The sequence below is a fragment of the Mustela nivalis genome (assembly GCF_964662115.1).
Source record: "Mustela nivalis genome assembly, chromosome: 6".
Lineage (NCBI taxonomy): Eukaryota > Metazoa > Chordata > Mammalia > Carnivora > Mustelidae > Mustela > Mustela nivalis.
In genome coordinates this window covers 1,681,093-1,707,694 of record NC_139025.1, presented here as the reverse complement: position 1 = coordinate 1,707,694, position 26,602 = coordinate 1,681,093, and the positions used below count along the sequence as shown (strand labels likewise).

At 69.1% G+C, this 26,602-nt stretch overlaps 2 protein-coding genes across 5 annotated transcripts in view; both read left to right on the top strand.

Moving 5' to 3' along the window:
* Positions 1–16,592, top strand: part of MTA1 (metastasis associated 1) — a 30,692-nt gene extending 14,100 nt beyond the window's left edge. Inside the window, exons 3-22 of one of the 4 annotated variants that reach the window (XM_082737326.1) lie at positions 1,248–1,341; positions 4,443–4,493; positions 4,582–4,708; positions 4,776–4,839; positions 5,844–5,961; positions 8,246–8,348; positions 8,952–9,051; positions 9,362–9,550; positions 10,389–10,463; positions 10,547–10,605; positions 10,856–10,971; positions 11,145–11,296; positions 11,389–11,578; positions 11,707–11,796; positions 12,794–12,946; positions 13,092–13,127; positions 14,661–14,672; positions 15,594–15,625; positions 15,724–15,875; positions 15,956–16,592. In XM_082737326.1, the coding sequence (XP_082593452.1) occupies positions 1,248–1,341; positions 4,443–4,493; positions 4,582–4,708; positions 4,776–4,839; positions 5,844–5,961; positions 8,246–8,348; positions 8,952–9,051; positions 9,362–9,550; positions 10,389–10,463; positions 10,547–10,605; positions 10,856–10,971; positions 11,145–11,296; positions 11,389–11,578; positions 11,707–11,796; positions 12,794–12,946; positions 13,092–13,127; positions 14,661–14,672; positions 15,594–15,625; positions 15,724–15,875; positions 15,956–16,106 (2,064 nt within the window). In that variant the 3' untranslated portion in view covers positions 16,107–16,592. The remainder of the gene's footprint in view (positions 1–1,247; positions 1,342–4,442; positions 4,494–4,581; positions 4,709–4,775; positions 4,840–5,843; positions 5,962–8,245; positions 8,349–8,951; positions 9,052–9,361; positions 9,551–10,388; positions 10,464–10,546; positions 10,606–10,855; positions 10,972–11,144; positions 11,297–11,388; positions 11,579–11,706; positions 11,797–12,793; positions 12,947–13,091; positions 13,128–14,660; positions 14,673–15,593; positions 15,626–15,723; positions 15,876–15,955) is intronic. The other 3 variants (XR_014313434.1, XM_082737327.1, XM_082737328.1) reach the window with 3 other exon arrangements.
* A 2,862-nt stretch (positions 16,593–19,454) lies between these two features.
* CRIP2 (cysteine rich protein 2) lies at positions 19,455–24,337 on the top strand. The gene is made up of 8 exons (XM_082737360.1): positions 19,455–19,606; positions 22,332–22,426; positions 22,535–22,592; positions 22,924–23,064; positions 23,148–23,216; positions 23,298–23,392; positions 23,609–23,666; positions 23,746–24,337. The coding sequence occupies exons 1-8, from the start codon at positions 19,564–19,566 to the stop codon at positions 23,811–23,813; spliced, it is 627 nt and encodes a 208-aa protein (XP_082593486.1). The 5' UTR covers positions 19,455–19,563; the 3' UTR covers positions 23,814–24,337.
* Positions 24,338–26,602: the final 2,265 nt, after the last annotated feature.

The window sequence follows — 26,602 nt, the reverse complement described above, 5'->3', positions numbered from 1 at the left end:
TGGGCGCCCCCAGCCCGGCGGACATGGCTCGTCTGGACCCCAGCGGGCGGTTTCTGGAACCGTTCTTAGGACATCTGCAGCGATCGGGGGTCCTTCGTGGGGCAGCCTCAGGAAGCCTGTGCATGCAGAGTGTCCCCAGGTCCGTAGCTGTCATGGCAAACGGCGCCTGCAACGGTTTGGTGCCTGTGGGCTGCCGACTGGGTGCCCCCCCATTCTCATACTCGGTAGGAGGGTCTCCATTCTCCCGCTGGAGGGGCCCAGCCCTGCGCGTGTGCAAGTGTGCGGGGCCAAGAGCGGGTCCTGCCTGGCCTTCGTGTGCACCCGCGGGAAGTCCCAGACTTCTTGAACGATTGTCGGCTTCACGGAATTAAATAACTCGAACTTTTGAGTCGTAAAGACGATTTTGTTTAATGATAGCGATGCTGGCACTGAATTGTATGGAGTCGTGGTAGCGAAGCCTCATGTCCCTGTGAGTTGAGAAAAGGTCCCTCTTCCCATGAGACTCTCCCTCAGCGTCCTGTTCTCGTCCCGTATTTGAGGAGCTCCGTGCAGGTCCGTAAAGGCCTCTCCCCAGGGCTGGGGCGTCGACCGCTCGCTCCCAGTCTCTCGCGGGCTGCCTCTGGGTGTATTTTCAAGATGGATGTATTCGGGAGAGGGCGAGCACAAGCAGGAGAACGGGGCAGAGGATCCCGAGCAGACGCCCGCTGAGCACGGAGCCCGATGGGGGGCTCAATCCCACCACCCTGCGATCAGGACCTGACCTGAACTCCAGAGTCCGACGCTTACCAGACTGAGTCCTCCGGATGGCCCTGGCTGCTTCCGTTTCGACACCGGGGTCTGCTCAGGGGTGTGCTGGCCTTGGTCAGGCCCAGAGGGGTGCCAGAAGGCAGGTGCTCCAGGGGCCGAGGGCACGGCAGGCTTTGGCCAACCTTGGGGCATGGTCGTCCTATTCTGGTGACCAGATGTCCACCAGGTTCTGGCCCTGAGCAAGCAAGACCTATCGGAGGGACAAAGAGGCCACCGGGAGTGAATCTGGGCCCGTGGGTAGGGTCAGCTGTGTCCACAGATGACACCAGAGGTGGAGGGAAGGTAGGCCTCGGGTGGGTAGGAGCCCAGACTGGGCTTAGGTCCATCGAGCAACCCCTCGCTGGGTCACAGGTCCCAGCCCAGGTCCCTTCTGGGGGCCGCCCCTGCTGGGAGCGGTCCGTTGGGGGCATGTGTTCTCAGTCCCTGCTTTGCTGTTGCAGACGGCCAACGGGAACGTGGAGGCCAAGGTGGTGTGTTTCTACCGCAGACGAGACATCTCCAGCACCCTCATCGCTCTGGCCGACAAGCACGCCAGTGAGTCTCGGCCGTTCCCACGGGGGTGGCCCAGGGCGCAGCTGGGTCTGTGGCTCCCACCTGCCCTGTGCCCCCCACCCCCAGGGTCGGCTCGTGGGGTCCTGGAGGCCTCTCCGCGCCGCTGCCCGGGCCCTCTGCTGCCTTGCCACGTCCGGGCCGCTGGCCTGGCGCGCCTCCCTGGGGTTTCTGGCTCACAGGACCAACCTGGGGAACCCTGCCTGGGTGTTGCGGGGGGGGGGGGGGGCTCCCACTGGAAGGTTGTGGGTGCTGCTTGGAGCTGTGCTTTCCAGGCAGAATCCGTCTGTAATCAGAACCTGAGTCTCAGAAGTCGTGGCGTGAGGGGCTCCCAGCAGCTTAGCGTGAGCCCCTCCCGGCCAGGGGCCAGCGTCCCCGCTTGAAAACAGAAAGCCACAGTCTGGGGACGGGGCCGCCCCTGCTTCCATGCCCCAGGGCCCCGTGTGGCCCCTCCAGCCAGCGGTGACGGGGGGATTCCCAGCGTCCCCATCCTTGGGGTGGGAGCTGCCTCAGCCTGGGCCGGTGTTCTGGCCTCTGTCGGGGGAGGACGGCTCCTCTCGGGGGTGGGGTCTGCCTGCCGCCGGTCCCCCGGTGCTTGCCTGAGAGGCCGTCCCGCCTGGGCGCCGGCGCTGTGCTCATGAGCTCATCCGGTGTGTCCGGGCAGGTGTGGTCCCACCTGTCCCCTGGGCTGGGGATCCAGACACGGGGGAGCCAGGACGGCCTAGCTGGGGGGGACCCCGGCCTTTCCCCCATCATGGTGGGGGAGAGGCTGCACACTCAGGCCACACCGGCCTCCACCGTGGGTCCTAGAGGGGCCAGAGGCAGTGGGTCTGGGACCAGGTCTCCCAGGGCCTCGGGGATGAGGGACGGAAGCACTGAGGCGCGTTTAGGGGCCCCCGGCAGATCAGCACAGCTCAGCAGGGCCCTGGGACAAGCCCCTGCACTGTGCAGGGGTGCACAGCCGAGCCGGTGCTTGGCTGGCCTTGCCTGGCTTCCCAGGGGAGGGGCTTCCCGGGTGACAGCGGGGCCATGTCTGTGCTTGTGGGGGTGGCTGTGGGCCTTGGTGCACTTTATGCCCCCCTCTGGTTTCATCGGCCACCGTGCACTCAGGATGCCGGTGGCTTGTGTCTAGTCGTGGATGAAGCATAGACGGTGAGACCCGGGGGTCACTGTTGATGCTTGAGGGTCTCCTCACCTGGGTCCGCTGCCTGGCCCAGAGTGGCTCGGTCTCCAGCCCCTGCACACGTGGCCCACGGCGTCCCCAGGGCCGGGCTCTCCCGCTGTGGGGCACCATGGAGGTCAGCTCCAGGAGGGCGCTGGGCTGGTGTTACGTGATGGGAGCTGGTGGGGGGGAGGCAGTGGCCCTGAGGGTCCCCCAGAGCACTGTAGTGGGGTGCATGATGGGCTCCGCCCCCGGCAGGACCCTCCCTCTGCGTTCTGGGAGCCGCCACGCTTTGTGCTGGCCGCGGAGTCTTCTGGTGGTTTTCCCAGCAGCCACGTTCCGTGGAGCCAGCTCTGCTGGTGCAGCCCAGGAGAGAGCCGCCCGCCGTCATGCCCGTGCTGCAGCCCAGTGTCGGGCGGGCGTGGTCACTGCGGGCCCTTCTTCCGGCAGGAGGGAGAGACCCAGGGAGCCCACTGCTCAGTCAGAGGCCTCTGGCCTTTCCTGTCCGTCAGCTGACAGGGTTTCTTCAGAGACAGAAGCCCCAGCCTAGGCTAGATGCCCCCGGGCCACATGGGTGACCCGCAGCAGTGACACCTCCGTGGGATGTCCCAGCCGCTGTCCGCTCCATCCTGACCCCTTGGAGGCAACCGGGACGGTCTCCTCAGGTCACAGCACACGTGGCCACAGCCCCTTGCCCCGAACCTTGCTCCAAGCAGAGCTGTCCTGAGAGCAGGACCCTCTGTGCTGGGAGAGTGGCAGGCACAGCTGACCTCCCCAGACGCCCGGAGCTAGCTGCTAGGTCAGGTGGGGGGCGGAGCCCCTGACGTGGGGTCCAGGACCGGGACACGGTGGTCCGGGACACACAGGCTGCCTCCCCAGCCGTGACTCCCTGGGCTCCTGGAGGCCGAGCCCGCAGGAAGGCTTGGGGTGCTGAGATGGGGGGCACGGGGCCGTGGGAAGCTCTCCCGGTGTCCTGGGGGTGCACATAGGACCCAAGCCCTTCCCACTCCTGGGGCCCCTCCGTACCCCTGCTGAGGGCGGCTCTGATGGGTCACGGTGGGCTTGTGTCTGGCTGGGGGATGTCTGGACACGGGTGATGTCCGCAGGCTGGGGTGCAGCAAGTGGGCAGGGAGGTGCAAGGCCGGCAGTGTGGACGCTCGGGCTCCGGCAGTGTGGACCCTCGGGCTCCGGGGGCCGGCAGTGTGGACGCTCGGGCTCCGGGGCCGGCAGTGTGGACGCTCGGGTTCCGGCAGTGTGGACCCTCGGGCTCCGGGGCCGGCAGTGTGGACGCTCGGGTTCCGGCAGTGTGGACGCTCGGGCTCCGGGGGCCGGCAGTGTGGACCCTTGGGTTCCGGGGCCCACACCCCTGGAGCAAACATGAGACTGCCTCTCCCTGGGAGCCCTGGCCTGTGTACCCGGGGACTTCCCTTGGTCACCACAGGGGGGCAGCAGAGGGCCACGTGGCGGCTGAGAGACCCGGATAGGGACCCGGGGCTGCCTCGTGCGGTGGCTGACCTCTGCACGCCCCTGCCCTTGCATGGCCTCCCACGGCCCGCACACCGCCCCAGACCTCCACTGTGCCTTCAGGGTCACTGCACCCCCAGTGCTGTGTGCTGGGCTTCCCAGTACCCGGACCCGCGTGTGCACACGCACAGGCATGCACACGCACACATGTGAATCCTGGGCTTGTTGGTCCAGCCCTGCAGGTGTGGCTGAGGCCCACTGGGCCGGCACGCGTGGGACGGTGGACTCACCGCTGACCTGACCGGGCCGTCCCTTGCCCGTCGCCGGCTCTGAGGCCCTCGGCCCTGTGTCCACCCCCCTCCCCGCTCCCTCTCCCCACAGCCCGCGGGTGGCTGGGTGGGTGGGCGGCCGGTGCTCCGTCGCCGACCCCCGTCCGGGCGCTGTCTGTCTGTCTGTTTAGCCCTGTCAGTCTGCTACAAGACCGGACCGGGGGCCGACAACGGCGAAGAAGGTAAGAGCCGCGCGCCGCGGGGAGCCGCCCGGGCTGGGGGGAGGGCATGCGGCGGGCGCGGCGGGCTCACGGGACCCCCGCCCGTCAGGAGAGCTCGAGGAGGAGATGGAGAACCCGGAGATGGTGGACCTGCCCGAGAAGCTGAAGCACCAGCTGCGGCACCGCGAGCTGTTCCTGTCCCGGCAGCTGGAGTCGCTGCCCGCCACTCACATCAGGTAGCCGGCGGCCCGGAGGGTGCCCAGGGGCCGCCCTGCCCCGCTGACGCCGTGCCCGCTCTTGCAGAGGGAAGTGCAGCGTCACCCTGCTCAACGAGACCGAGTCCCTCAAGTCCTACCTGGAGCGGGAGGTGAGGCCGGCCGCAGGGTCCCCGGGGCCGGGTCTGCAGCCCTGGAGGATGGGCAGGGGCACAGCCTGGAGGGGTGTCACAGGGACCCGCACCTTCGTGAGCTGCAGCTGTGTTGGCCGGGCAGCGGGAAGGGCTTCGGTTTCTGTGAAGCCAGAAGCGTCAGCCTTGGCAGGGGCTTGGGGCCGCGGCGCGTTCCTGCACCACAGACAAGAGTGGGGACCTCGTGTATTTGTGGGTTGCTACTCCCCGAGCCCCCTCCGCCCCGGGTGTGGCCCCCGAAAATGTCTCCAGACACGCATGTGTCCGCGGGGACAGATGGGGTGTGGAGGGGTGGGTGGCCTGTGGTGGGTCGCGTGTTCCCCGCCTCACCCCTCCTGTGTGCACTGCGGGGGGCGTGAGGCGGGAGCCTGCAGAGCTGCCGGGAGGGGTCGGGCCCCCAGACAGTCCTGCAGAGCAGGCGGGCAGATGCTCAGAGAAGGCGCGGGATGCTGCGCGGCAGGGGGCGCAGTGTCGGGGGCGCCCGTCCCGGAGGCGAGGCCCGGCTGTTCGCGCCGGTGTCCAGTCGCTGGCTCCGGAAGCACCTCGCTCTTGCAAGTCAGCGGGCCGTGCTGAAGGTGCTGTAGTCGTGTCTGGTCCAGCCTCGGGGGGTCGGGCAGTGGAGGCTCGTGGCAGCCTCCGGGCTGAGCCAGAGGCCCAGCGCCCAAAGCCCACATGGCCGCCGGGCAGCTCAACGTGGTTTCTGGGAAACTTGGCTGAATGTCCGACGCAGGCAGCAGGGGTCAGACGGGCGAGCCGCCTGGGCATCGGGTCCAGAATGTTCCGTGGTGCACGGGCGTCTCTGCGGGGGGCTGCATGCGAGCATCCCGTGCACCCGCGTTGCTCCCTGAGCGTCCTGCGGGGCTGTGGCCGGCAACGGCCAGCCGCGCGGACGCGCCCCGCGTGGGGTGGGCTCCGGCCGGGGCCCCGGGCGGCCTGCTGACGCCGCGTCGTGTGCTGTCTTTCAGGATTTCTTCTTCTATTCTCTAGTCTACGACCCCCAGCAGAAGACCCTGCTGGCCGACAAGGGCGAGATCCGCGTGGGGAACCGGTACCAGGCGGACGTCACCGACCTGCTGCAGGAAGGTGGGCGCGGCGCGGCCGGCGGCTCTCCGGCTTCATCTCCAGAAACCTTGTTTGAATGAATTTGCCCGTGTCGCCGGCTCCTGCCTGTGGGAGGTGCCGTCCGTAGTGGTGCAGGGGGAGGCCGTGCGCATCTGTCCGGTGGGCGTCGCGGGCCCCGGCAGCTGGGGCCTGGGAAGTGTGGGCTGCGCCTGGACGGCCGCATCGTTTCTCCGAGCTGGTGCAGGGGCGCCGGGCCGGGGCCGTCTGCGAGCTGGTGCAGGGGCGCCGGGCCGGGGCCGTCTGCGAGCTGGTGCAGGGGCGCCGGGCGGGGGCCGTCTGCGAGCTGGTGCAGGGGCGCCGGGCCGGGGCCGTCTGCGAGCTGGTGCAGGGGCGCCAGGCCGGGGGCATCCTCGGCTGGGTGTTGCCTGGGGCCCTTGGCCCGCTGGTCTCCCCGGCCCCCTGCCCGCCCCCAAGGTGCACTCCCGTCCCCTGCCGCTCTGCCGAGGTAGTTCTGAACTGTGATGTGGGACCCGTGGGTGAGCCTGTGGCCAGTTGCCGTGAGCGTCTTTCTGGGGGGCTCCACCGTGAGCACCTCCGTCCCGCGTCCTCTGGGGCTCTCGGCGCTGCAGGGTCACGTCCCTGCTCCAAGCCCAGCCGGGTCTGTGGGCCCGCGGCTCGCCAGGCCAGCTGGCTGAGGGCCCGGTGTCCGCTGTTCCCTGAGGACATGCGCCCTTCTGGGGCCTGCGGCCCTCCTCCACGCGTGTGAGGCCCCCTTCTCCGACGCTGGTCTGGTGGTGTTGACACGTGTGCTGCCTCGTTGCACGTGCGTGTGCCCACGTGCCCCCTCCACGCACACACCGATGCCGAGTACGCGTGTGCGCTTGCACACCGGCTTCCTCCCTGTGTCGGCTGGTGGTTTTATGTTCGGGGCGGTTGGTCGTGAGGAGGTGCCTGGGGGCAGGCACTGCAGGACACCAGGAAGCACACGGGGTCCCTTTGTCCTGCCCTGCGTCCCCCCTTCTGGCTCCGGGCCGCGTCTGGGGGCTTCCCTGAGCACGCGCCACCACGAGCTGCGCCGTCCTGAGGGCAGCCGGTCTGACTGAAGGAGCACTGAGTGGCTTGTGTCCGAGGCCCTTAGTTTTCCCGGCAGGGACCTGGGTGCCAGGCCACGAGGGCAGCCTCAGGGGTGCAGGGCCCGGGCCTGGGCCGAGCGAGCTCCTGGGTGCTGGAGCAAGGGGGTCTCGCCCCTGGAGCCCAGGACCCTCCCAGGGAACGAGACGGCGCCCTGCCTGCCGCGCGTCTGACACTGAAGTGGGAGCGGCGTGGCGCCCGCGGGGGCTTCCGAGTGGGCTGGCCCCCAGGCTGCGTGGTGGGAGGCGTTGGATCCCAGGCGAGGGTCTCCGCACACGGTCGCCTGAGAAGGACGCCACCCGCGACACCGGGAGCAGCCCGCCCGAACTCAGCCTGTGCCTCCGTCCGGGGCAGCCGGGATCTGTCCCGCACCCCTGTGCTGGGGGGCCGTGACCCCGGCTGGGCCCACGAGGCCTGACTTTCCCTGAAGCGACGGAGCACGTGTTTTCCTGGCGACTGTGAGCCCGGCCTGAGCCACCTGCTCACACAGACTCTGTGGAGGGTGGGCTGGGCCCTGATGCAGTGGGGGACACGGCTGTGAAGGTCCCCGACCTCGGTCTGGACTTCGCTGCCCCCACAAGCAAGGGGCACAGAGCGGCTCACCGGCACATGGGCAGCTGCAGGCCTGAGAGGTTGTGGCTGTGGCCGTGGGCCAGGGAGTGCCTTGCTCACGCTGGCCGGCCATGCGGGGGCGTGAACCCTCCCCGGGGTCTCCTGTGCCGTCCGTGCTGCCCTCTGCCTGTGAGCTTGCTCTGCCCGAAGCCGTCACGTCCCCCGGATCGCGGGCTCCAGCCCAGCTCTGGCGTCTGCAGGGTCCAGCGCAGCCAGGGGCAGGACGCCGAGCAGACGCCCGTGCCGGACGTTGCTGTGTCGGCGTCCTGTGTCCCAGTTGGGGGACCTCACACTGCCTCAGGATCCCAGAGGCAAACCCAGAACGAGCGGCCTCTGCCGCCGCTGTCAGGCCTGCTGTGCCGGCCCCGGCGTGCTGTTCGCAGAGCGGAAGATGCGTTGGGTGCCCAGCACGTCGACGGCAGCCTCGCCTCCTGGGCCCACCTGGCCCTCTGCCTGTCCCCCAGGGCCCCAGAAGCGAGCAGACCCTTCGTTCTGAAAAGCCTTGGTGTGAGCCTGGGGGGGTCTGAGGGTCTCGTTGGCGTCACCCTTCTGTTTCGTGCAGGTGAGGAGGACGGCCGTGACCAGTCCAGGCTGGAGACCAAGGTGTGGGAGGCACACAACCCGCTCATAGACAAGCAGATTGACCAGTTCCTGGTGGTGGCCCGGTGGGTCCCTTCCCTTCCCTGGACGCGGAGACTGCTCTTGGGGTCCTGGGGCGGCTCCGGCTTTGAGAGGCGGGGCCTGGGGGCGCCTGGGTGGCTCAGTGGATTGAGAGGCGGGGCCTGGTCGCCTGCCCACACCCCGTGGAGGCCAGGTACCTGCAGAGGCCGAGCTGCCGGGCACAGATGGGGCTGTTCCTGGGGCTGGGTGACGGCAGAGATGCGTGTCCCTGTCCGGACGGGTCGTGGGCTGCCGTGGGCACACAGCAGGGTGGGGCTCGGGGGAGCTGAGAAGGAAGGACACGGCCCCTGAGACCCGGGCCTTCGGGCCACAAGGGAGGCAGGGTTCCAAGAAGGGCACACGCCTACTCCTGGTCCCCGTCGAGCCCTGGGGCTGGGCGAGCGGCGGGGAGGCCTTGTGAGGGTGCAGGGGGCCCCCGTGGTTCTCAGCTGCACCCCGAGCCTTCACTGTGCAGGGGGACCCTCGGGAAGCAGAGCCACACGCGACGTCTCCAGGGCCTGCCGTCTCGTGTGCTCTGGGTAGGGCTGGGGGGGGTCTCTCTGGTCACTGAGAGAGGGGGTCTCAGTGGTCACTGTCCCCACCCCCAGCTCTGTGGGCACCTTCGCGCGAGCCCTGGACTGCAGCAGCTCCGTCCGGCAGCCCAGCCTGCACATGAGCGCCGCAGCCGCCTCTCGGGACATCACTTTGGTAAGTGGGGACCCCGGCTGATGCTGGTGGGGCCTGTGGTGGCCTGCCCCGTCCCCGCCCCTCACAGGGCACATTTCCCTGCCGGTTCCCACGCTAGCAAGGGTGGGCAGGGACAGGAGGGGCCGAGGAAACAGGTTGACTCGCTGGCTCCACGTGGGACGGGTCTGCCCCTGCTGTCCGCAAGAGCCCCGCAGGCTCGTCCAGGGAGCAGGCCCACCGGCACCCCTGCGGACCCCCGGCTGTCTCCCGGGCCCCTCCTCCTCTCCCAGCAGGGGGTGGGCCTGCGTGACCCCCGTGTGTCCCGCCACAGTTCCACGCCATGGACACGCTGCACAAGAGCGTGTACGACGTCGCCAAGGCCATCTCGGCACTGGTGCCTCAGGGCGGGCCCGTGCTCTGCAGGGACGAGATGGAGGAGTGGTCCGCCTCCGAGGCCAGCCTGTTCGAGGAGGCCTTGGAGAAGTACGGGAAGGACTTCACAGACATCCAGCAAGACTTTGTGAGTGCCGGTGTGCGTGCGGAACCCCTCCCCGGGGCAGCACCAGGGTCCTCCTGGCTCCGTGGCCGCCGATGGCTTCTGTTGAAGCCGCTGAGCCTGTCCTCCCGCGTCCTTGTTCCGTGTCCACTGAGGACTGTCCCTTCGTGAGCCCCTGGCAGTGCCAGCGTGGGCAGCGCCTGTGGCCTCACACGCTCCTCTCTGTCCTTGTGCTGTGCCAGACTACATACGTGCTTCCAAAGGGACAGCCGCGTTGAGCACGGCAAGCCCCGTGGGGAGTGCCAGGACACGGCCAGCAGGCCGGCGTCTGAGGAGGAACGTCCCAGGTCACGGGTGGGCCTCCCAGCAAGCCTCTAGGAGGCGTGGGGGACGTGCCACAGGTAGACAGGCCCGTGGAGGGCAGAGAAGAGGGCCGGGTCCCCTCGCTCCGGAGTCTGACGTAGGAGGGACTTGCTGAGGTCCCAGACACGGTGAGCGAGCGTAGCCAGAAGGTGGCCCACAGGGAACGCTTGGCCAGACACGTGGGGCCGCGGGGCTGGGACCCCACTGTGAGTGTATGGCCGCCTCGGCCGCAGGTTGGGGACAGTGTACAGACGGCATCTGAGTCCCGCAAGCCACGAGGCAGCTTTCCACGTTGCGTCCACACCACAGACGTACGTCGTTCATGCCCAGAGCACATTGGTCCCACAGCTGGCGTGGGCAGGGCTGGCGGGAGCCCCCTCCACCGGTTGGGGAGGGCCGCATGGCGGCAAGCCGGCCGTCCTCGGGAGGGGTCCTGTCCGGTGGGGGGCTCCTTGCTCAGGAGGCCCTGCTGCCTGACGCGCAACCCCGTCCCGTGCAGCTGCCCTGGAAGTCCCTCACCAGCATCATCGAGTACTACTACATGTGGAAGACCACAGACAGATACGTGCAGCAGGTGCGTGCCCCCCGCCCGCGCCCCGTGCCCTGACCGGCAGCCCTTCCCTGCCCGGGTCCCTGACCTCCGTTTCCTGTTTCCAGAAACGCTTGAAAGCAGCCGAGGCGGAGAGCAAGCTGAAGCAAGTCTATATCCCCAACTAGTAAGTGCGCCCGGCGTGTCCTCGCTCCCCTGGGGGCCGTGGGCTGGGCGGGAGGGGCGCGGTCCTCCTCTGGGCCGAGCACGGCTCTGCCAGCCAGAGCTGGGGTGCAGTCGGGGCTCGGAGCCGGCCGCAGCTGCGCCCAGGACCGCAGGGGAGAGTGCCGGCGCCCGCCCGGCAGGATGGGGCCGCTCGTCTCCCGGAGCTGCGGCCGGCGCCCCCGTGACGGCCTCCCTCTCTCCCTCACCCTAAGTAACAAGCCAAACCCGAACCAGATCAGCGCCAATAACGTCAAGGCAGGCGTGGTGAACGGCGCGGGGGCGCCGGGCCAGAGCCCTGGGGCCGGCCGAGCCTGTGAGAGCTGCTACAGTAAGTGCCCGCCCCGGGCCTCGGGGCCCACCCGCGCGCTGGGCGCCCTGTGCCGCCCTGGGGTCCTGGCGGGGGGCGCTCGGCGGGCGGGCGGGCAGGCGACGCTGTGATGCTCTCTGCTGTTCACCGGTTCTGCTTAAGGACCCGTCTGTCTCCAACTTTGTTGTCCGTAGCCGCCCAGTCTTACCAGTGGTATTCTTGGGGTCCCCCTAACATGCAGTGTCGCCTCTGCGCGTCTTGCTGGACGTACTGGAAGAAGTACGGTGGCTTGAAAATGCCAACCCGGTTAGATGGAGAGAGGCCGGGACCAAACCGCAGTAACATGGTAAGTGGGCGCCCCTCCCCGCCCCCATGCCCGGCCGGGCGCGCGGCCCGCGGTCATGGCGCTGTGTCGGGGCGGCGCGCCCCCTTCCGCAGAGCCCCCACGGCATCCCAGCCCGGAGCAGCGGGAGCCCCAAGTTTGCCATGAAGACCAGACAGGCCTTCTACCTGCACACCACCAAGCTCACGCGCATCGCCCGGCGCCTGTGCCGAGAGATCCTGCGCCCGTGGCACGCCGCCCGCCACCCCTACGTGCCCATCAACAGTGCGGCTATCAAGGCCGAGTGTGAGTGTCGGTCCCTGGCTTCCAGCTCACGGGCTGTGCTGTGGGTGTGGGGATGCGTGCGGGGGACGCAGGGGACGCGGGGGTGGGGTTCCCGCCCTGGGCCCCCCTGACCTGCACGGCCCCTGCAGGCACGGCCCGGCTGCCCGAAGCCTCCCAGAGCCCGCTGGTGCTGAAGCAGGCCGTGCGGAAGCCGCTGGAAGCCGTGCTGCGGTATCTTGGTGAGCCTGCCCCTCCCCACACGGCGTGGCTGCTGTGCTCAGGGGCACCTGCGGGGGCGCCCTCCATCTGCTGCGGACCGACCCCCGTGCTCCTGGCCTGCCCCTCTGGGACCTCGCACACCACACCAGGCCTGGATGGGCGATGGGGGCCTGCGCCGCCGCGGTCCCGGCCCCACCCTCCCCTCCATCCTGCGGTTCTGTACTGCGGAGGGGACCTGGCGGGCTCCAGGGTTTGGGTCGGACATAGCCAGGATGGGCATCCACGGTGGGCGCCTGCAGGATGGTCCCTCACCCCCACCCCAGAGGAAGGCCCATCGCTGTGTGAGCGGCACGGGCACTGGTCAGCAGCGGACAGGGCGCGTCCTCGCGAGCACCGCTCAGCCGCCGGCTGCTAGGGCGTGAGAGCTCAGGGCTGACTCCCTCGCTGGGCCCAGGGCCGGGTTGCGAGTCAGCCCCTCCCGGCATGGAGGTGGTTGACCTTCTAGAAAGGACATTCCAAAGCCGTGAGCTAAGTGTGTCCGTGTGCACACAAGTGGGTCTTGCGTCATCCGGTGTCCAGGTCTGGGTCGTGGGTCTGGGCCTTGCCCCGTTTTGAGAGCCACCAAGGGCTGGGGAGCCTTGGCAGGTACGAGCCTGAGCCAGCTATGGCCCAGCCCTCGGTGGGACATGTCCCTGGCTCGGCCGCCCGGCTGTTCATTCATTGCCTGGCCGGCGGCCAGCCTCCTGCGGTCCGCTCTGCTGGCCCAGACCTGGACACCTCTGATGGGCTTGCTTGTTTTGGGGCCGTGTCTGGAGCCTGCAGCTCCTGGCGTGTGCCCAGTGACCGGTGGGGCCCGGCCCTCCCTGGCTTCTCCTTGCTCCCAGAACACCCCGAGGTGCGGGCCTGGGGGGGGGTCTGCCCCAGCGGGCCCCGCGGTCATCCCCCGTCACAGTGGGGCCTGGGGGCGGCTGTTGCCCTTCGGCTCCCACAAAGCCCATCCTTTGCCGCTCCCGACAGAGACCCATCCCCGCCCCCCCAAGCCCGACCCTGTGAAGAGCGTATCCGGTGTGCTTGGCGGGTTGACCCCTGCCAAGTCGGCCCCCGTCATCAACAACGGCTCCCCCACCATCCTGGGCAAGAGGAGCTACGAGCAGCACAACGGCGTGGACGGTGAGTGTCCGCTGGGCAGCCAGGCGGGGCCTGCGTGCTCGGCCGGTGCGGCCTGCCGGCCGTGGGCTGCCCTGCCCCGGCCCCGCCTGGCCTTCACCTGCTGACCGTGCTCTCTCTCCTCTCTCCCGCCGCCGGGCGCTGGCAGGCAGCATGAAGAAGCGTCTCTTGATGCCCAGTAGGGGTAAGGCCTGGGGCGGCCGCGGGCGTGGGCGCCGTGCAAGCCCCCAGGCGGTGCCTGTGTGTGCTGTGCTCTCGCATGCATGGTGCACGGCGGGCGGCTCGGGGCCCGCTCACGGGGCAGTCCACGCGGGCCGGGCCGCTCCTGTGTCACTGGGCAGGGGACCCTCGCAGGCCCCCACGTGCCACCTCCTTCCCTGGGGCCTCCGGCTCACGGGTCGCCCCCGCCCTCCCGGTGCCCGGTCAGTGGACTGTCCATGCTCGGGTAGCCCCGGCGCCCCCGCCTGCCTGTACTGTCCGCCGTCGTGCTGTGACTGCCCGCATGCCGTCAGCCTCCGCTCCCGTGGCTGCCCGTGCTGTGCCTCCAGCCCTCCTACGCGCCCTGCCTGGGGTGAGGGGGGCTTCGGGACGCTGGCCTCTCCAGTGGGGGCAGATAGGCCCGCGCTGTGGGCGTGGGCCGGGCCACGGCCCTGCAGGGGTGGGGCTCCCAGGGGAAGGGTCCGAGGCTGGCTGAGAAGGCACGGGCAGCAGGTGCCCCGGTGCCACGGTCACGCGTCCAGGGTGTCCACGCGTCCAGGCGTGTCCACAGTCGCCCCCTGCAGCGGCTCAGGGTCTTGCTTTGCTTGCTCAGCTGGGCAAGGGGCACCCATGGGCTCTGGGGCTGCTCCAGAGGGAGGAGGTGGCTGTGGGGGGCCTGTGGGTCCCAGTGGCTCTGGCTGCCCCAGGGTCAGCCAGCAGCCGGACCCGTGAGGGGGGCAGGCAGGGGCAGCAGGCCGGAGGGAAGGACGGGGGGAATGCACTCGTGGCCCCTGGTGACGGGAGCCTCAGGGGCCCGGGTGGGCACTCCGACAGCACGGGCCAGCGAGCATGGACGTGCCCAGAGTCCGCAGCCCCCATGGTGGTGGGCCAGGCACAGGGACCTGGAAACGGCAGCAGGCGGCGGCCGTCCAGCCTGGCCTTGCTCCGGGCCCGCCCACTCTTCTCTTGGCTGTCTGCCCCTCCCCCGCCCTCCTGCCGGGGCCTGCCTCCTGCCCTGTGTCAGCAGTGGGGCCGGCCTGATCGCCAGCCCTCTGGGCAGACGCCCCACAGACCCCCGATCACGTCTGGCCGAAGCGGAAGCCCGTGCTTGCACCGCTTGTGGGCTTGGAGCTTGTTTTGTAAAAAGCCGTTAGCCCGTGTGGTGAACGAGGTTAATTTATTAACCTTGATTTCTTCAGTTTATCCCAATTGGTGTGTTTCTCCACTTCAGCCCTAGCATGCGGGTCCCCAGGCTGTCGGGGCGCCCACCCCCCGCCCAAGGGTTCGGGGGCCTCGCGCACGAGCCCGGCACAGGGGAGGCCACAGCCGGCCCTCTTGGGTCACCACAGGACAGCCTTGAGCTGAGCTCTGGGCCAGGGCCGCACCCTTGGGGCACTCGTTCACTAACTGGGCCCCGCCGGCACGTCTGCTCCTCAGCCCATGGCCCGTGGCCGTGCCTGAGCTCACGGTCTCCCACTAACCGTGTGTTTTCTTCCCTCCGCGCCCGGCGCTCTGATAGGCACTTACCTGGGTAAGTAGCACCGGGCCGGGGGGCTGCAGGCCTGGTACGGCAGCCCTCCCTCTGCCCTGCCCCCGGGCACCCCCAGCTAGCAGGTGGTTTGCGGGGGGACTGGACAGCTGCTCCCCAAGACAAAGATCTTGGCCGAGAAGCGTGTCTGGGGAGAGCTAGTCCCGGCAGGACAGGCTCGCGTGCTCCCACGGCACGTTCCTGTGCTGGGTGAACACTCCCGCGCGTGCACTCACAGCTGCCGGTAGAGCAGGGGCGGCCGTGGCGGCCCCGGGGTCGCCGGGCCAGGGTCTGGGGGCATGTGAACCACGACCTAGGGCAGGGCCTTCTCGGTGGGGGGCCACTGGCACAGGCTTGCAGCTCCAGGCCCAACCCATAGGGTGGAGGCATCTGGCCTGGTCTCTTCTAGAAGCTTCCGTTCACTTCTCCAAGGCAGCTAGCCCCAGGGTCAGTGAGGGACGCTTGGACGCCCTTGGGAGAAAGCCACACATGGCCTGGCCTGTTGGGGTCTGTGCAGCTCGTCTGAGCAGGGGCCACCTTGCAGGGGGCTTCTGACACCACAGTGTTCACAGCTGGGCTCGGCGTTGCTTGGCTACTCTGTAAACCCGGCTTCGTCTGTCTCGCGCAGTCGAGGGCGGGCGGCCTGCGTGCTAGGGAGCGGGCTGTCAGACCTGAGACTCCGGGCCTCCTGCCTCGAGCCCACGGCGGTACCTGTCCCCCAGGCTGGGCCAGAGGTGGTCTTGGAGCCCCAGCAGCTGTGGGGTCAGCTGGGGGCTGCTTGGACTGGGCCAGGGCCAGGGCCAGGGCCGGCCGAGGCACCCGTGTCCTCCGCCCCCGCCCCCATCCCCCGGGCCCAGGCTGTGTGTGACTCCAGGTCCCTGCCCGCCGGCTGCCGGGCCTCACGTTCCGTTCTTCTCCCATCAGGTTTGGCGAACCACGGGCAGACCAGGCACATGGTAAGAGGGTGAGCCGGCGACGAGGCGTGGGGAGGCTGCTGCGTGCACACGGCTCCCTCGTTCCCTGGGGCCCCCCTCACGCCTCCCCCCTGCCGCAGGGACCAAGCCGGAACCTCCTGCTCAACGGGAAGTCCTACCCCACCAAAGTGCGGCTGATCCGGGGGGGCTCGCTGCCCCCCGTCAAGCGGCGGCGGATGAACTGGATTGACGCCCCTGACGACGTCTTTTACATGGCCACCGAGGAGACCAGGTGGGGGCCTCCCCGGGCCACGGGTGAGCGGGGGGCAGCCACCACGCCCTTGTCACCCGCGGGCGTCGCTCTGTCCACAGGAAGGTCCGCAAGCTGCTGTCGTCCTCGGAGACCAAGCGCGCGGCCCGCAGGCCTTACAAGCCGGTCGCCCTGCGCCAGAGCCAGGCCCTGCCGCTGCGGCCGCCCCCGCCGGCCCCCGTCAACGACGAGCCCATCGTCATCGAGGACTAGGCGCCTCGCGGCCCCGCGAGGCCTCTGCGGCCACAGCCCCCGCCCGCCCGCCCGCCCGCCCGCCCGCCGCCCGGTTTTGGTAGCCCCCTCCCGCCCCACCGCAGAGAAGCCGCTCCTTCGGGGACACCGCGGGAAGAAGTGCCGTCAAGCTTATTCCCCGAATGCCGAGGAGCCGTTTTTAGCTTTGTGTTTACTTTCTGGCCGGAGCGGAGCTGAGGGACCGTCCCCGGACGCCTGCACCAGCTGCGGGCCTCGCGGGACGGCCGGAGTCTCGTTGTGTTCTGTTGAAGGTGCCATTTTAAATTTTATTTTTATTACTTTTTTTGTAGATGAACTTAAGCTCTGTAACTTACATCTGGAATGTTAGGATCGGCACGGCCAGTGGCTGGCCGAGCTGCCTGGTGGGGTTGGCCCCTGGTCTTTTCAAGTAATTTTCATATTAAAAAAAAACAAAGAAAAAAAAACTCATAAAAAGAAAAAAACCAACCAGCCCTTCCCGTGTCTTCTGTCCCCTGTCCCTCCCCTTGCCTGGGGCCTTCGGGCCATCCCAGGCCCACCTGTGCGCCGGGCGTGGCCAAAGCCCCCCGTGAGCACCAGGCGACCTGTGCCTGGGCTGGGGTTTCTGTCGTTTTGTCTCTGCCCCCCACACCTGCCTTGTGTAGGGTGTGGCGCAAGGACCCCGTCTCTCCCGTGGAGGTCAGGAGAGGGCTGTCCAGAGCTTAGGGCCTTCCCACTGTGGAGCTGAGACCCCCTGTGTCTGGCTGAGATGGTGGGGGTGGGGGGCCCCGGACGTGCCCTGGGACCCAGACTGGCAGGTGTCTGGCTCCTGTGGCTGCGTGGCTCTCATCCCACCGGGGCAGCCTGCAGAGCTGGGTCAGGCCGGCCCACCTCCCTGCTCCTGGCAGAGCCCTGCCCCAGCTGTCTGCGGATTTCTGCCCAGAGCCGCAGGGCCAACCCCCAGCAGGTGTGGAGTTTCCAGAGTGAGGATTTGCTCAGATTTCAGCAAGTACGTTGTTCTCAGAAACTCTACCTCTGGCCGTCCGTGTGCACCCACCCCTGCAGGCCGGCGAGACCGGTGTGAGCGATCCAGCCGCTGAAGAGTGGGGTCCAGTGGAGGGGGACACCTCCATCCCTGCCACCCCAGCGGCCCTCAGAGGCGGGGCTCCTCCTATCTCCCTGAGCTCTGCCTCCCGCCCCCAGTCCTGCCGGGATGTGTGCACATCTCAGCGGGTACTTAAAATAGCCACGGCTCCTGCTTCCCGCTGAGAACAGATAAGGGAGCCCTGGCCTCCCACCTCCAGCCTGGAGGGGGCCCAGTAAGGTGACAGGCCAGGGTGTTGGAGAAGTGGGCCCTAGTCCTCATGTCCCCACCCTGCCCCGAGGCAGGTTGTGGTGTCTCTGCGTGGAGATCTTGCCTAGGACCCTTTTTCCAACCTGGGGTCTGAGGGTGGGCTAGGGGTCCCTTCCCTCCCCGCCAGGCGCAGGGGATTTCGGATACAAGAGTCGTCCCCAGGAGGGGCCTGCACCTCCAAACCCCGCCCCCCCCCCCCCCGCCTTGCCCGGGGGTCCATGCAGCAGAGCCAAGACGGTCCTGTGTGCTAGTTACCAACATTGCCAAGACGCCAAGCCACTATGGCCCCAGGGGACAATGGACCTGCCCCCACACCTGGCTGGCTAGTTGCCCCCACCATCTGTGGACCCTATCTGCTTCTCTGGAACCCTGCTGTTGATTGGGGACCTGTCCTGCCCTGTCTCTGCCCACCCTGTAGCCCTCTGGGCTTTCAGAGGTGGACAGTGCTATTCAGTGTCCACTGATCCAGAAGAGTCCTGTCACACCGGGGATCTGTTCCCCACTGTCAGAGGGGCCGGGCCCATGCCAAAGTCTTTCCTTTACTCTGCACTGTCACTGCCCTGTCACTGCCCCGTCAGGGCTGGGCACCAGGCTCCTCCCACACAACCTTATAGAAGACACCTGAGGTCCAGCCTCAGCAAGGAGCTGGGTGTCAAACGCTGGACCCCGCTGGCCCTAGGAGAGAGGACTGCTGAGGCCTCCCCACCCCCATCTCCTGCCTTGCCTGGCAAGGGGCCAGAGTCAGGGTGCGGATGGGAAGGGGGGCTGGTCAGGCTGGTCAGTCAGGCTGGAGGAGGGACCGCATGTCTCCGGGCTGTCCTCGCTGGGGCAGCTGTGGCTATAGGTTGGGGGGCGGGGCCCCGGGAGCTGGGCCAGGGTGGGGCTGGGAAAGTCCAGGTTCTGGAGAGCTGTGGGACCCAGATTCTCTCACAAACACCTGGCCCAGGAGCCTGGCCAGTACTTGGGGCAGAGGAAGGGGTGCTCTAGGGGAGCTGCCCAGACTGGGTGGGGTCATTTGGGCTGGAGGCCCAGGAAAGAGCTCACCGGCAGGCAGGTCCTCAGGGAGATGAGGGGGTTCTCCTGGACCCCCCACTCCAGAGCGAGTAGGACCGGGTTCTTCCGGCTCCTGGATGGAGGGGTCCGGAGTGCCCTCGCTGGGAGAGGACCCCGAGTGCTTGTCAGCTGCCTAGCCCTGCTGCTTTGAAGCCAGGAGGCTGGCGCTCTGGACCCGCTAGACCCTGAGCTAGTGGGTCCAGGAAGGATGCACGCCGCCGGAGCCGTGGGCAGGGACGCGGGCAGATGGCAGTGCCAGCCCACTGGGGCACGGCGCCTGCACCGCCAGCACGCAGGGTCTACCCCGCCTTCTGTCCCATCCCACCAGAGCTCGGGGCAGTGCCTTCTGCACCAGCCAGCGGCACGCCCAGGTCCCCCCCCCCCCCCACGGCCTGGCGCCCTCCGCCTCTCCTGCTTCCAGCGGTTTCTCTCCCGCTGTTTCTGGACGTGTGGGGCGCCCAGCCCCCCACCCACCGAGACTCGAGCACCAACGACTGTGTCAGGCGGGGGCGGGCGCCGGGGCAGGACCCAGACCCGGCCAGGTGGCCACGCCCGACGGGAATCCGGCTCCGATCCTGGCGAGAGGCTGTCGCTATGGAAACCGAGCAACAAAGGGACGCGGGGCGGGGGGCGCGCGGCGGGGTGGGTGGGGGCCCCCAGGGGTGGGGACCAGGCGCCGAAGCCCGGCGTCCGTCTGCGTGTCCAGGGGCCGGCCTTCCGGGCCGAGGCCCTTCCAGCCGGGAATGCCCCCGGAACCGTGGGGACCGCGGACCCCCGCCCCGCCCCGCCCCGGCTCCGGCGTCGCCATGGACACGGGCGAGGCACCGGCGTCGGGGCGCCAGGCGGGTCGGGCCACCCCCGCGGCCCCGGCAGGTGCGCCCCCTCCCTCGCGGCGCCCCCGGCCGGACCCGCGGAGCGGGCTCCCGAGGCCCCGCCCCGGCCGCGGAGCCAATGGGTGCTCGGGCAGCGGGCGGGCGGGGCGGGGCGCGGCGCGGCGGCGGCGGCGCGGAGACGGGCGCGGGCTGAGGGCGCGGGCCGACGGGCGCACCGACCATGGCCTCCAAGTGCCCCAAGTGCGACAAGACCGTGTACTTCGGTGAGTGCGGGGCCGGACCGGCGCCCGCCGCCCTTCGCGGTCCGCCCCCGGCCGCAGAGCCGCGCGCCCCGCCCCGGCGATGCGCGGTCCCGGGATGCGCGACCCCGAGCCCGGCCCGCCGCGCTGCCCACGCGGGAGCGGCCGGAGGGCGGAGCTGGGTGAGGTGGGGGCGGCCACGCCCGAGCCCTGCGGCGGCCGGGGCGGCCGGCGGGGGTGCGCGTCTTCCCGGGATGCGGCCGGGTTGGGGGTCACGTTGGGGGTTCGCGAGCGCGGAGCGGGGCGGTGTGGGGCGGGGCGCACGCACGCCGTGGGAGCCTCCCGTGCGCTCCTGCTGCGCCCGGCCCTGCGCCGCGGACACGTGGCCGGGACGGCGTGGCCCGGAGCAGTGACCACCCCCCAACCACCACCTCGACCTCTGCCCACACCCGGCCAGGCCAGATATGGGCTCTGTCTGGACTCGGTCCATGCGGGGGCGACCTTGGCCTCTTAACTCCTGCGTGTCCCAACGTGCTCCCTGGCTTGGCGCGAGTTTTCCCCAGGACTTTCTTGTGGGCAGGTGGGATGACGAGCGAAGCCCCGCCAGCAGGAGAGGGCTCTGGAGCCTAGGTGGCCGAGAGCCCCTGCCTCTGGAGGGGGCAGTAGGTCTCTGCGGATGTGGCCCTGGGGCACTTACCCACCCCCTGGCACCCGCGCGCTGGTGTCTGGCTCACTCAGCCACTCTTCTCTTGGCTGACCCTCTCTCGACTTTGTCCCCTGATACTCCTGCTAACACCTTTACAGACGGACACAGTGTCAGAAGGGCGGGGGCAGGAAGGGGACCCTTCCCTGGTCACTGTGGGAGCAGGGTTCAGGGTCTGGAATGGGGACAGGCCAAGGTGAAGGAAGCCACTTGGCTACCCTGCTGAGGGGAGGGAGGAGGAGGTGGACGGTTGTTTGCTGTTCCCAGAGCAGAGGGACCGGATTTGGCCTGGAGTGCTTCTGGCCTGGCCGAGAGCCTAGAGGCTTCCGGCTGCCTCCCCAGGAGCTGGCCCCGTCCTCAGTCCCCAACCCAGAGGGGGCTCATCCCTGCAAGGCTCAGGGTGGGGGACAGCGCTAGAGTCTTCCTGCCAGCCCCACTGCACATGAGTGTGCCCGCAGCCAGGCCAGCTCAGGGCTCTCCAGGGCTGGGGCTGACAGTCCTGTGCACAGCCTGGAAAGCGCTTCTGCCTGCTTGGGCGGTCGCTGCTCCCAGCAGAAAACAAAGGCAGCTCAGACTGGGCTGGCTTCTGTCCTGGGCAGGAGGCGCAAGTGGGGCGGGGAGGGGGGGGGCTTTGGGCTGGAATCCTGCCCCTCCCCCAATCAGGCACACCCCCCCCCCCCAGCAGAGTGGAACCTGGGCCAGGACACCCCAGAGTGACCTCAGCATGCCTGGCTTTTGTGTCCTTAACAATGGTGCAGCCCAGTGGGGAACCAGCTCCCTTCCAGGACAGCAGACCCAATCAGTTCTGTCTCCCCAACTGGGCTGGTAACGTGCGGCCATCTACCCAGCCAGTGGGCCTCAGGGTCGCTCGCCCGCCCCCCGCATGGCAGGGCAGTGCAGCTGTGGCGGCCCTGAGCTGCAGCTGCCATGGCCACCGCTGGCCAGCAGGAGCCCTGGGCGGGAGCGTGTGGCTGCCAGAGGACCCAAGCCTGCCATGGACACAGGACAGCTGACCAGCCTGTCTCTGCACCCTTGGGTCGAGTGGCCACAGGGATCTAAGCCTGTGCGCCTCTGGGAAGAGGGTGTGGGGTGGGGCGTCCTGGACGCTGGCCCTGACCTCGCTGGGCCCAGCAGGTTCTGCCAGGGCCCCGGGGAGCTGGGGCCACCAGCAGCACCCATGGGCCTCTGCGGCTGGGGAGTGAGCTAGCCAGACCCTCGCTGCCCGCTCTGCGCATGCCCTTGGGGAAGCCTGGCTTGCAGCCTCTCTGTGAGGGGACCAGAAGATATCTGCTGGTCCTTGGCCTCCTCTTGGGGCTCTGCCAGCGTGGAAGGGCCCAGCCCGCCTGACCTCCTCCTCCCTGACGCTTCTGCCCAGACCCTTCCCTGCGGAATTCCGGCTCGGCTCTGGCCTTTCTTCCTGCTCTCTCCTCCACCGCCCTTTTCCTGCCGGCTCTCCTGGGGAGGCCCCACACTTCCGTCCGTTAGGAGGTGGCCCAGTGGGCAGGGGAGGGATGGGGGGTTGGGGGTGGTGACTGGGCCCCTAGCAGCTGTCCTCTGGCCCTGGGCGTCAGTGCAGCAGCTGGAGGCCGTGGGGTGGGGAGTTCCCAGGGCTTATCCTGAGGAAACCAAATGTAGACAGGTAGGCATTCTGTCCCATGCCATGAGGGGGACGGCGCGGGCCTCCCCACAGGGGGTCTGGAGGCTCAGCCCCTCCCCCCATTCCCCTCAGCGTCCGGCTCAGCCAACTCCTTCAGGGCCCAGTTAGGAGGCTCAGGAGTCTGTGGGAGGCCTAGGTGTGTGAGTGCGGAGCAGGTGTCTGCCGGAGGGCCTGCTGGGATGCCAAGAGGCCTAACAGGTGCTCGGAACTCTCCCGTTCCGAGAGTGGGCCTTGGGCTGGGAGGGTGACCAAGGCCCAGCAGGAGAGCAGGGGCCCCGAGGGGCAGAAGGCACGCAGTGGGGGCTGGCGGTTCCTGGGTGGGGCGGATGGAGGGGTGAGGAGGCTGCCACGGGAGGGCTGTGGGCCCTGACTTCCCCTCGTATCCCCAGCTGAGAAGGTGAGCTCTCTGGGCAAGGACTGGCACAAGTTCTGTCTCAAGTGTGAGCGCTGCAGCAAGACGCTGACCCCTGGGGGCCATGCCGAGGTGAGCCACCTCCCCGGGGCGGAGGGGCGGAGAGGGCCTGGGCAGGGCTGGAGGCAGCTCGGCTCTCCACACCTGGGGCCGGGCCTCACTCTGTGCCCCTCTGCCCAGCATGATGGGAAGCCGTTCTGTCACAAACCCTGCTATGCCACACTCTTTGGACCCAAAGGTGAGCTTGAGTCCCCCTGCGTGGCCTGTGGACCCTTCCGGCCCTGGGGGGGCGGGGCTGGAGAGGGGGATGGTGGGGTGGAGGCAGCCCACCCCCTGGACCCCCACGGCCCCCTGTCCCTTTCTCGCCCTGCCCACCCCGGACCCAACAGACCCTTCCACCTTGAACTTCCGGCCTCCTCCACGCCCGGCCGGCTGGCACCCTCTGGGTGGGTGGGGGGGGGGTCCTGACCCTATCAAGTGGGCCGAGGAGGGCCCTTTTCTGAGAAGCTGGGTGTACTGTGAGAGCTGCGGTGGGTGAGGTCACCCCCTACAGCAGCGGGCCCCTCCAGGTGTGAACATCGGGGGCGCCGGCTCCTACATCTACGAGAAGCCTGCTGCCGAGGGACCTCAGGTCACGGGCCCCGTCCAGGTGCCCGCGGCCCGGGCTGAGGAGCGCAAGGCCGGCGGCCCGCCCAAGGGGCCCAGCAGAGGTGCGCCGGGCTCGCCGGGGGTGGAGGGAGGGGTCGTGGCGGGCCCGCCCCGACGGCCGGCGTCACGCGCCGTTTCCCCGCAGCCTCCAGCGTCACCACCTTCACGGGGGAGCCCAACGTGTGCCCCGGCTGCAACAAGAGGGTCTACTTTGGTGAGTGACTCCGCCCAGCAGCTGCCCGGGGCGGGGCCGCCCGCGAGGGTCCCCCGCTTCACCGTCTCCCCTTCTTCCCAGCCGAGAAGGTGACCTCTCTGGGCAAGGACTGGCACCGCCCGTGCCTGCGCTGCGGGCGCTGTGGGAAGACGCTGACCCCGGGCGGGCACGCGGAGGTGAGGGCGGCTGGGCGGGGGGCGGCGGGGGGCGGCGGGGGGGGGGGCGCGCCCTCCGGACCCGCCTGTGCGTGCTGCCCCCTGGTGGCCGGACGGAGGTGCGCGGCGGCCCCGCCCTCTCCGCCCGGCGGGGGCACTCGGGGTGTGGCCGTCGCGGGGCAGGGGTGCTGGGGGGAGGAGGGCTAGAGCGCGCGCTCACGCCTCGCTCTGCCCCAGCACGACGGCCAGCCCTACTGCCACAAGCCCTGCTACGGGATTCTCTTCGGACCCAAGGGTGAGTGTGGCCCGGAGGGCTGGGGCCTGGGGGCTCTGCTCCCCGCGGCTCCGCGCCACTCGGCTGCCTCTCTCTGCAGGAGTGAACACCGGGGCCGTGGGCAGCTACATCTACGACAGAGACCCAGAGGGCAAAGTCCAACCCTAGGGCTGCAGCCCCTCTGGGGGTCGTGTGCCCATCCGCCTCCTGGGCGTCCTCAGCAACCAGCTGCCCCCTGCTGCCCGGGCTGTCCTGCCCTGCAAGTCTGGGGCCTGAGTGTCATGCGGGAGGGGACCGGCTGCGCTGTCTGCAGACCAGGCCCGACTGCCCGGCCCCATTTTTCCCGCTGTGTCTGCCTTTGTACCCACCCCCCATGCCCCTTATGCTCTTTTGTGTCCCCGTGTGAGTCTCGTATGTGTGTCTCTGTGGCCCCGGTGGGTCTCTCGGAGGCGGCCGTCCCACTGTCCCCCTCCTGCTGCCCCAGGCCCACCCCCCAGTGTTATTTCCGCTTCCCTTGCCGGTGATGGCCACAGCCACGCTCTTCACGGTGACCTTCGGGCGGACCTAGGGCGTCCCTGCCAGGAGCCCGCCGCCTGCCTCCCACACGGCCTTGCGAGCGCTTGTCTGACACCCTCCCACGGCTCCCACTTACCTGCCTAGCCCGGCTGTCAATAAAAGGTTTGAGGATGGGGGCCGAGCGCTGTCTCTGGTTGGGAGATGGCTGTGAATCTGGGGCAGCAAGCCCTTGTGTCAACCCCAGATGCTCAGACACCTGTGGACTGGCCTCTGGTGGGGGCGGGTCCTGTCCCCAAGGTGGGGAGGGGTCAGTCTCAAGTAACAGCTCATGGCCTGGCACTGGGGGGGTCGGGAGGGCAGGGCGTAGGTGGCCACAGGGGGGTCCACTGCGGGAGTGCAGGGCGCTGGGGAGGGGTCGGAATGAGCTTGGATGGGGAGGTGCAGTCCCATGGGCCTGGTCTCCTTGCTTCAGCAAGGGGGACAGAACGCGGACGGTCTGAGGCTCCAGTCCGCCTGTCCAGGTGCTCCCGCCCGGCCAGTGTCCCTGCGTCTGGGTCCACACGGACAGTCACCCTCCCCAGGTCCTGGCTTTGCCCTTTGAAGCAGGACCCCTGGCAGCTGCCGGGAGCTCCTCCTCAGGGCGTTCTCGGTACCGGCCAATCCTGGACAGCCCACCAGGGGGCGCGCCTTGCCCTCCCCGCTGCTCCGGGGCAGAGCACGGTCTGGCCCTCCCCGCCCCTGTACTCTGCTCCCCAGGACCAGCTCCCTGGGCCCAGCCCCTGGCACAGGCCCCTCCCTGGCCCACCCTCCAGTCCACTGGGTCAGGCACAGCTGAGCTGGGTGCTGTGGCTATTGTCCTGCGAGCAGCCTTCCGTGTCCCTAGGGGTGCATCGGCAGGCCCCCATGTCCAGCAGTGCCCGGCCGCCTTCCTCCCAGGCAGTCCAGTCCAGCTGTGCCCACTGTGGGCAGCGGTGTCTCCTTCCCTCTGGCCAGCCTGGGGGTGCAGCCAGCATGCGCGGGGCAGGTGGCCTGCAGTAGGCGGGACACCGCAGCAGGTACCCCAGGGGCAGCCAGCGCCCGCCACACACACAGGGGAGGCTCACGCAGGCCCCGGCGCTCCGCGCAAGCTCCGCGGAAGACCCCCACCTCCCGCCCAGGCCTGACCGCCGGTGGGCTGGACGTTTCTGACCACGGGCTGCCCACCCTGGCTGCGGTGTTGGATGGGAAATGCCTGCCCCTTGCGGCGCAGGGAGCTGTTAAGGGCACAGCTCGGGCCCTCCCTGGGGAGCCTCCAGTGGAAACTATGTGGGGAGCGGACGTGGTGGCAGCGTGCCTTTTCCCGGAGCCCGAGCGGCCGCGGCCTCGCAGCGCATGAAAGCCTGCTCGGCCGCGCCGGGGTGAGGGGCGGGGACCGCCCGGGGACACAGTGCACCCCGGCCCAGGGCGCTGGCAGGGGGAGGCGCCTCCCATTTCCTGCGGGCGGAGGATGACGCGCGCCTTGTTTGTTGCCAGCGGTTGTCATGGAAACCGGGGCGGTGCCCCCACCCTCGGTCGGGCGCCGGGCGCTAGGCGTGTCGGGGGCGGGGGGGCGGCCCGCGCTCCGGGAAGCCCCGACAAGCTGCGTGCCTCCTCCGACGCCCGCAGCCCCGGACGCTCCCGCAAGAGGCCGGGGAGGCGGGAATGGGCCCGTGTGCTCCCGCGCCACGCTGGGCCCTGTCCCTCGCCTGGCCTCCACCCCTGCCCCTCAATTTCGTGCGAGCTGGTGGGGCGGCCCTGACATGCCATCTAACGGCCTCCTTCCCGGTCCAGAAGCCCAGGGCCACGCGTGGCGTTCAGGCCGGCCTTCACCCCCCTGCTCCCCAACTGAAGGCCACCCCCTCCCAGGTCCAGGCTTCCAAAGCTGGGGAAAGCCGGGCCCTGCCAAGGTCCTGGGCCGCTCCGGTGGCGCAGGCTCGTGTCCCCGGTGTGCGGTGGGGTCAGCCCTCCCTGCTCTTCCCTCTGCCTCCACTTCCCCAAAGTCCAGATCCTGGATTCCCATGTTCTGGACCTCCAGCCTGGCTCCTTGCAGGGGGAACCCAGCGTCACCTCTTGGCGCCCGGGCCCCAGATGGAGGCTCTCTGAGGACCCTACCCAGGGTCAGGCCAGCCTCCGTGAATTTCTTTAGGGCCGGTGGAGGGGGACAGGATTCCTTCCCGTCCCTCGTCTGAGCTCCAGCTCACTGGCCACTGGCTGTGGTCCCAGGGGCTGAGTGTCAGCGCTACACCAGGTGCAGACTGGCAGGGGACAGGGGCAGCCAGGTGTAGGCAGCACAGGGCTTGGCTGGCTTCCCGGAGTGGGGGGAGGGGCTCGGGGCTCATGAAAAGGCTCAGCTGCTGGGCTGGTGAGGCTAGAATTTGAGGCGGTTCTGCATGGGCTTTGGCCCCAGGACAGATTCTTGGAAC